Genomic DNA, 8,617 nt, shown 5'->3' with positions numbered 1-8,617 from the left:
GTTTGTCGCTCCACTGCTGTTCCGTCCTCTGGCCTGTGCACGTGTGCGCTAGTGCTAGACCTAGTGGTTTGGACCTGGCGGTGCCTCGGGGCTTCTTGGTCAAGATCCTATGGCTATGGGTTTGGGTGTTGGAGGAACGGGAGAAATCCCTGCTGGCATGGCTGGCACCGACGCGGCGGCGCCTGTGGGTGTCGTCCTTCCTCCTTTGAGGGCGTCGTGGTTTCTTTCCTCTCCATTCCCTGCCGAGTGCCGGGGGAAACCCTAGGACCAGCTTGCTGGCCCGGGCAGCAGCGGCGTCACGACGTCGCCTTCCTTCTTGAAGGTGCTGCCTTGGTGCTCGAGGATCTTTGACTCAAGAAGTGGCTTGGTAGGGCAAGTTCAGAGGGCGGCATGGTGGAGGGCTGCAGTCTTGCTTCGTCGCTAGACGTTGTGTGTGTTGTCTTCGAGTTGTATCTTTTTTCTTGTTGGGCATGTTTTTGCTGCTGCCCCGGCACTTTCCGTGTGTGTGAATCCATGTATGATCGTTGCTTTATTTATAAAGCGGGGCGAAAGCCTATTTCGAGAGATCACATGACAGTAATTGCAGCTCAAGGAATGAAAGATTCAAATAACCACACTAATTTAATATCAATTATTTCGTTTATCAGCAGAAGCTTCATTCTTCATCTTTCCACCATCATTTCTAATTTCTCCGAAAAAGTTTTGGGTACCAACCTCCTCCGGAATTCAAGAATTTTTTAGTGTTGAATTCAAGAAATTAAGAAAGAATTTTTTTAGTGTTGACGACAAATTTAATTAACCTTCTTGGTCCCAGCCTCCCAGGGATGTTGTCCACAATCAAACATGTTACATCAAAACATATGATGCTCTGCTACCAGCGGGAGTGAGTGGGATGTTCATCATGGGCAAAAAAACTCAAGAAAATGTATCGCGCCAGGTAGGGGTCGAACCTACGGCCTTCCGCTTAGGAAACGGACGCTCTATCCACTGAGCTACAGGCGCTTTACGTTCCATGATTAAGACATTAGTTATTTGTTAATCCGCGTGGTGAAATTGGATGTGCTGCACAACACAATACATTTTTTTTAAAACTGAACACCGTACATTTATTTTTCTTATACGGAGGTCCCATTTTCCGATTTCTCGCTGGCCCCGGAATTTCTCGGAAATCTTAGGAATTTTGAATTGTCGTCTCACAAAAGATATGTTGGTACTAGTTATAATGCAGTTGCCTTGACCATACAGCAGTCGCCTTGGTATGGTATTCGCTGGCTTCCTCCGATGATATCTGTGCCTCTCACGAGTGCCCAAATCCTCATATCTAAGGGTTAACCATTTGTCAGTTCAAACAAGTGGCATCTTCCCCTTCAGCGATTTGGTGATCCTCCCATGCATCCAGTAGCTCCGATTCATCGCCCTCCTTGCTTGCTAAGCAAACTTTGTATGCATCACCGTTCTCACATCCTTTGTTTGATTTTTTTGAAATTGACTCTACGGCCATCAGCTGAACCGTCTGTAACGTGATGGATGCTTCGCTAAATTTTACCCCACCACTAATGCAGTCCGTGATGCAGGAATAATTTTGGAAAAGAAAGAGAATAACACAGGTAAGGTAGCATAAACATCGCCTATGGTTTTCCATGATTATAAGTAGAGAAATTCAATAAAATTGTACAATCAGAGGTCCAATGCTCTAGTAGGTTAGGACATTGGATTTTCAATCTAGTAACCTGAGTTCAACAAGTATCGATGGCAACTTTTTTTTTGTACCTCGGAAGTTTTATTATTTGGTGATTTATATTTCTTTATTTATATTTCTTATTTTCAGACAAATTTATCTGAAACATATACTATGTTATTTGATGAACATATTCCTTTCTTCAAAACTTCATTGCCAACATATTGCGTATTTTCTAGATGTTGTATGTCATCATTGTTTCATATATATTTGTCCAAAATAGGTGAATGTGTCCCAAACTTATTTTGCTTTTCTCATCGAAATAATTTTTGTAATCAAACACATATGGATGTCGGATCACGATATCTAGTATGTTGTTCATGCTTCTATGTACCCTCCTATCTAGTATGTTGGATCTATCTCTTCATGCACTATCCATGACGACCAAGAGTTTGATTGCACGAGTGTGTGCCCATTTGAGATACTAAAGGCGCATGCGTCCGAAATGAGTTATGGAAATTGATATCCAATAAGAACTTTTTTCAGTTCTATCTTTGCGAAATGTGGTAATATTGTACAGGACTAGTTAGAGCCATATATATATATTAACTATCCAAGGTTCTCCAACGAAAATATTGAGAGCTTTTGCATGAGGAACCAAAGTAAGCTTGCTTGTCCAAGTGTTATTAATATCCTATAAGGTCGGGCTCTTCTCATATTGCACATTGCATATATCTTCTATAAGTTTGCATCTGTTATGCAGCTACTATAAACACTGGAAATTCAATTCGACTCCCGGGTGCGTATGCTCCCTCTACCAACAAAACATATTTTGAAGTGTGGAAAAATTTTGACAAAAAATTCTACATGTACATCTCCATAATATATGTGTATGCGTCAAGTTTCATGAAAAAATAATATATCGTGTGGCCTATGTAAAAAAGAGAAAACTTATCCTGTGAAAAGCATTGTTTTCAACACTGAATTTTGTCGTTTTTACACACGTCACATGATAAGTTCATTTTTTATGAAACGACTTTGTGAGCGCGTAGCACGTGAAGATCTACGTGCGAATTTTTTGTTTCAATTTTTTTGAAATTTAAAATATGTGTAAGCTGCATTTCAAAATATAGGGAGCATATGCTCCCATGTTCCAAAACACCACTATAAACATACATATTCCACATATCCAATGATATATGAAGCGACCAATGTATGTATAACATGGGAAAACCTAAATTCCCATGTGAACGGGTAGGAGCAAGGTAACAACAAGTAAAGAGTACAAGGTAAAGGAAACGATAAAACCAGACCGAATGGAGACGGGACGCGCAAGATGTTTCCCGTAGTTTCTTCCCAAGGGAAGTACGTCTACGTTGGAAAGGTGTGGTGCCACGAAGGCTAGCAACCGCCACAAAGGCGTCACCTTCTTCCCCTGTGAGTATACCACCAAGGTGTACGCACTTCTCCACTAAGCAAGGTCGGCCGGGGCGACTAACCTTCACACAAGGTTGGGGAAAGACTCCACATACAACTTGGAGGCTCACAACATCATCTAGAGCTAGTACAACACCAAGCGCCTCTAGATGCACTCTCAACAAGGACCTCCACAAAATGAGATCTAGGGTTCCAAAATCCACAAAGGAAAACTTGGGGGAATCCAAAATTTCTTGTGTAGATAGGTGGATCGGTCCCTCCTCCATCGAATGAGGAGACACGGTGGCCACCGAGGCGTGCTGGCGGGTGCAGTGGGAGAAGAGAGCGGGGAAGCGCTCTACAAGCAGACTGCCCGACATCCACTTGTCCAACCAGTAGGACGTGGAGCATCCATCCCCGATCGCGACCCGAGTAATGGCGCGGTACAGGGGAAGGCATTCCCGGACAATCTTCTCCGGGAATGAGGGGGCCTTCGAGAGCTCCACCAAATCGCGACCTATGTGAGCAAAGAACCAAGATTTCCAAGGGAGCAAAATAGGTTGGTGAAGTTGATGGACAAAGTTGAGTAGCAAGCACCTGTTCTGTCGGTGGAGATCCTTGACGCCGAAACCGCCCTCATGCTTAGACAAAACAACCTTATCCCAAGCGTTTAAACAACGAGCCCCAGAGCAAGAATCCTTCCCGGTCCAGAAAAACGCTCGGCGTCTCTTATCTATACTGTCAATAACACCACGCGGTAGCAAGTACGAGCACATAAAGTAAGTAGCAAGATTATTCAGAACCGCATTACACAAAACGAGCCTCCCCCCCGAAGACAACAGGTAAGCGTGCCAACCCGAGAGACGACGGTCAAAAGAGAGGAGAAGAGGAGCGAAAGCCGAGCTGGGGAGTTTGGTGGGGGAGAGGGGGATCCCAAGATAAGACTGGGAAAGGAGGAGATGGGACACCCAAGGGTAGCAGCCATGTCAGCAGCCTCAGGTGGAGGGACATTCATTGGAACGAAGCAGGATTTATGGAAGTTGATGGCCAGACCAGTTGCGGCGGCAAAGTCCTCCAGCACCTGGCGGATGTAGGCAGCAGCGCTGGTGGAGGCTTTGCAAAGAATCAGAGTGTCCTCGGCGTACTGCAAGACGGGACAGGGGATGTCTGAGGCAAGGGGGTGGGACATGGAGCCTCTAGCCTAGGCCTGACGGATCAGGCGCTGGAGCACATCGGCCACGAGGATGAACATGTAAGGGGAGAGAGGATCCTCCTGACGCAGGCCGTTCCTGCAGCGGATCCAGTCCCCGGGTACCCCGTTAAGAAGGACAGCCGTGAGACCCGAGCGAAGAATATCATCCATCCAGCCGCACTAACGGTCGTCGAAGCCGCGGGCCCTAAGGATGGAAAGGAGGCTCTCCCAGTTAACCGAGTCGAACGCTTTCCGGAAGTCAATTTTAAAAACAATGGTTGACGCTCTGCGCGAATGACAACAACGGAGGAGGTCAGCCGCATAGACAATGTTCTCCGAAATGCGACGCCCAGACAGGAACCCAGTTTGATCCGCATCCACCAGCGATTGAATCTGCCAACATTTGAGCTTGCGAACCTAGTAACAAGGTCATTTTCTTCCTCTAGTGTGACCACGAGGCACTCATGCGGAGCATAAAGGAAGTGGTTGATGAGGTTCTCGGCGCAACATGTCGAAAGAACAAGCAAAACAGAATGGGGGAGTGATCTAGACACTGCACGTGGAGGCGAGCGAGAGGAGGAAGGAGGGGGAGAACGACACAACGGAGTTCAAGAATTCGAGGACAAGAGACTGAAACTTCTGACCTGGAGTCCCCACTGTCGTGCGGCCACGATCACCGCCACAAGGGTCTTGATATGCATGAATGGTTAAATGGTCCTTTGGGATTTTCTCTAGAAAATATATTGGATTAAATATAAATGAGCCAGTGTCGAATACTTGTTCGGGTCTGATTTAGTCTGCATCGTAGAAAAAAAATAGACATAATAATATATTTATTAGTACTAATTCAACCAAATCCAAGATACGGAGTACAATGAAAGTAATGACATCAAATAGAAAAAATACGAAAAAGCAAGACTGGTTCGTTTTATATGTGATTAAAAAGCTAAAATAAAAATAAGTATAGAATAAATATTTTGTCTAGAATGTAGATAAAATAGAGGAGAGAAAGTACACAATAATTAATTTTCGCAAAAATTTACACAATTCAAGTTTTAGACCTAAAATTGAGAAAACTAGAAAAACGGAAACCTGAAAATATCTCCGAGCTGCTGAGTCATTCGGCCGTTCGATGTCGGCTCGTGATGGAGGAGAGAGGGCCCCCCCTGACCCGATCAAGCAAGTGGGGGTTGGTGGCATCGCGAGAAACGAGAACGCAAACCCTAGACTCCCTATACGCTCCCTCCCCGGCCGAAAATATCTTCTCTTTTTTCCCTCCAATCGTGGGCTGGCCCAGAAACTTAGAAAACTCCTCGAGCCCATCAAGGACGGCAGAAAATATCTCGCCCCTCCCAGAAAACCCTGATCTCAAGGCAAGGCAACCGTCGGATCCGATCACGACGTCCCCCCCGTGGCGCCGCGCGGCCTATAAAATCGGGGGGCAGGCCGACCTTGACTCCTCGTGCTTTCATAGAGGTGGGCTGGCTTCTCCTCCCCCTCGCTAGTCCTCAGTCCTCGGTTCCGGTTCGTTAGGGTTTAGCGGCAGGAAGAGATGGCGGAAGAGTACCGTTGCTTCGTCGGCGGCCTCGCCTGGGCCACCAACGACCAGTCCCTCGAGCAGGCCTTCTCCCAGTTCGGCGAGATCACCGACTGCAAGGTAACACTCCCGATCTCTTTTGCACGGGTTCTGCTTGCGATAGATCCATGTATTTTGTGAGGAGATGGATCTGAGATAGATCTGCTACTCGACCTAGAGGAATCATAGATCTGAGTCCCGAGATCTGACTGTATCCCCCGTTTTGCTTGCGCAGATCATCAACGACAGGGAGACGGGACGTTCCCGCGGCTTCGGCTTCGTCACCTTCTCGAGCTCCGAGTCGATGAAGAACGCCATCGAGGGGATGAACGGCCAGGACCTGGACGGCCGCAACATCACCGTCAACGAGGCCCAGTCCCGCTCCGGCGGCGGCGGCGGAGGCGGCGGCTACAGGGGCGGCGGCTCCGGAGGCGGCGGCTACGGCCAGCGTCGCGAGGGCGGCGGTGGCGGCTACGGCGGCGGCGGCGGCGGCTACGGCCAGGGCCGTGAGGGCGGCTATGGCGGCGGCGGCGGCGGCTACTCCCGCGGCGGCGGCGGCGGCGACTCTGGCGGCAACTGGAGGAACTGAATGGTGGGGCCACGAGTGGCCAGTTATCCTAGCTATCCTACCCCTTTGTGTTTCTTTGTTATCGCCCCGCCCCCAGAGAGTATCCTAGGTCTCTCTCCATCGCTTAGGGTTTGAGACGATTATGGCTACCATTAGGTGTCTGTGTTACCATCGTGTTCCCGTGTCACTGTTCTGTTCGCTATCATCACCGAGAAACTGAAATGAGAAAATGAGTGGGCCTGGTTCTGTTCGCATCTCCGTTCGTCCTCGTCTGCTTGCTTTGATATGTTTGGTTCAACTTCAGTCTTGTCTGATGCAAATGGACTGGCAATGCAAGATGGATAATCCTGCTTCTGTATGCTCAAAGTGATATCCTGATACGCAGCGAACGGGTAAAAGATAGAATGCTTTTTGTGTTCCATCAATTCTACTTTTCTCAAATGGCGAATTAGTTTTTGGTTGATCCGAGGACTGGGGAAAGAAGTAGTCCAAATCAAGATTTGCAAAGCGAATTTTGTAAGGTCTACTATCCCTTCCATGACTAGCTGAAAGAGATTTCAACAAGAGAACTGAGAATTACATCTTAATTTAGTTATACACTATAGGTGATGAATCTGCATCTTAGGTGACTAGAAAATCACAGCTGATCACTTGGTACTAAATCAGGATTAAAGGTCCTGCAGTCATTTGGACAAACAGGTGATCAATCTGAATCTGGATCTGGGGTGACCAACGAAACTCACAACTGGTCACAAACAGCTATCTCGTATTTAGAAAATTCTGATAAATCTATTTGTGGGGGCATGGCTCTAGGTACTCTCTGCTCCCGGGACTACAAGGCCTCCAATGTTTCTACTCCGTATCTTAAACTTTGAACACCATATTTCTCAACAAAATATGAAGTAGGGTACACAAAAATTATACTCCTCTGTGAAGTAGAGTATTGCAAATTTCTCAGCAGCGGGAGTAGCATTTTGTGTTTCCGTGAAGGATAATGTCTAAATAATTGCCAAATCTGACAACAAAAATTCGAAATATAGGGCAATAGTTATGAGATATCAATGTAAACTACTATTGGAAATTACTGTAGCACAAACCAACGAGATTGATGACATCCATTAGATTTTTTTAGCCCAAGTTCAGTACAGACATGTTAGTTCCTTACATAGATTCTACTATACATGTATTGGCAGGGTTTACGTGCACCTTGAATGTCTTGCTTACTTGTAAACACCAACAATGAAGCTCCGACTAGTCTCTGTTCAATAAAAAAAAATCAAAATCAATAAGAACACTCAAAAATGCTGAAATTCCTAGCATAGAGTGGCAAAGCGATGGATAGTTCAAGTTCATTTACTATATTCTTGCTGTGTCTACATCTGTCTTTGTGCCTTGAACGCTACTCTTTTTGTGCACGGTCCGCTGATATTCTGGTGCAGGTTGGTGGTGCCAAGTTGTTGATATCCTGAATTTCTGATGCAAATGGAAAGTCATCACACCACTTTTATTCCCCAAAGTTATCAATAAAGTGTGATAATATTTTGATATACAGCAAAAAGGTAAAGATGCAATTGCTTTCCGACCGCTTTGTATATTGCCGGAAGCATTTTTGCAAATGTAACGTATCAGTCCAGAACATAAATCCGAGAAGCGATGTCCTGAACAAGCCGTCCAGAACATAAATCCGAGAAGCGATGTCCTGAACAAGCCAGTCGAAACCTTCGAGGAGACCCTCTCGTATGTAGGCGCGCTGCAGCCTACAATTTGCCAGTGTCTACTTCCGTCCATGGCGTACAAATTCAGAACCTGAAAGCAAGTGTGTAAGATGGACACTCACACGCCAACGATGGAAAGAGATCTAACATCGATTTCCTTATCCAAAGTGATCAAACACCAAGCATAGCTAGCTGTCCTATATACTCCTATTATGCTCACAAATTACTGTTATTTCGTCGAACAACAACAACCCTGTAGTTCATCAAAGTAGTTACTTCTGCATGCATTGACCTCAGAGTCTCAGACCAACCATTTGTACATGAAGCATGCTTCAGTACAAGCGTGTGATATACAACTAGAGAACTAGGAATTGACCACTTCAGAATTTTGTTATATAGCCTATAGGTGCTGAATCCGAATCTGAGGTAAGTCAGAAACTTTCACAAATGATCACAAATAGACATCGACAAC

General features: G+C 46.0%; 1 protein-coding gene and 1 non-coding gene across 2 annotated transcripts; one reads left to right on the top strand and one right to left on the bottom strand.

The window, feature by feature from the left end:
* Positions 1-929: 929 nt before the first annotated feature.
* On the bottom strand, positions 930-1,002 carry TRNAR-CCU (transfer RNA arginine (anticodon CCU)). The gene has a single exon. It is a non-coding gene; the product is annotated as a tRNA-Arg (tRNA).
* Positions 1,003-5,743: 4,741 nt separating this feature from the next.
* On the top strand, positions 5,744-6,684 carry LOC127293526 (glycine-rich RNA-binding protein). Its single transcript, XM_051323167.2, has 2 exons — positions 5,744-5,943; positions 6,098-6,684. The coding sequence occupies exons 1-2, from the start codon at positions 5,839-5,841 to the stop codon at positions 6,449-6,451; spliced, it is 459 nt and encodes a 152-aa protein (XP_051179127.1). The 5' UTR covers positions 5,744-5,838; the 3' UTR covers positions 6,452-6,684.
* Positions 6,685-8,617: the final 1,933 nt, after the last annotated feature.

The sequence above is a fragment of the Lolium perenne genome, chromosome 4 (assembly GCF_019359855.2).
Source record: "Lolium perenne isolate Kyuss_39 chromosome 4, Kyuss_2.0, whole genome shotgun sequence".
In the NCBI taxonomy this organism is placed as follows: domain Eukaryota; kingdom Viridiplantae; phylum Streptophyta; class Magnoliopsida; order Poales; family Poaceae; genus Lolium; species Lolium perenne.
Note: the sequence above shows the minus strand (reverse complement) of the source record. Positions and strands in the feature narration are given on the sequence as shown.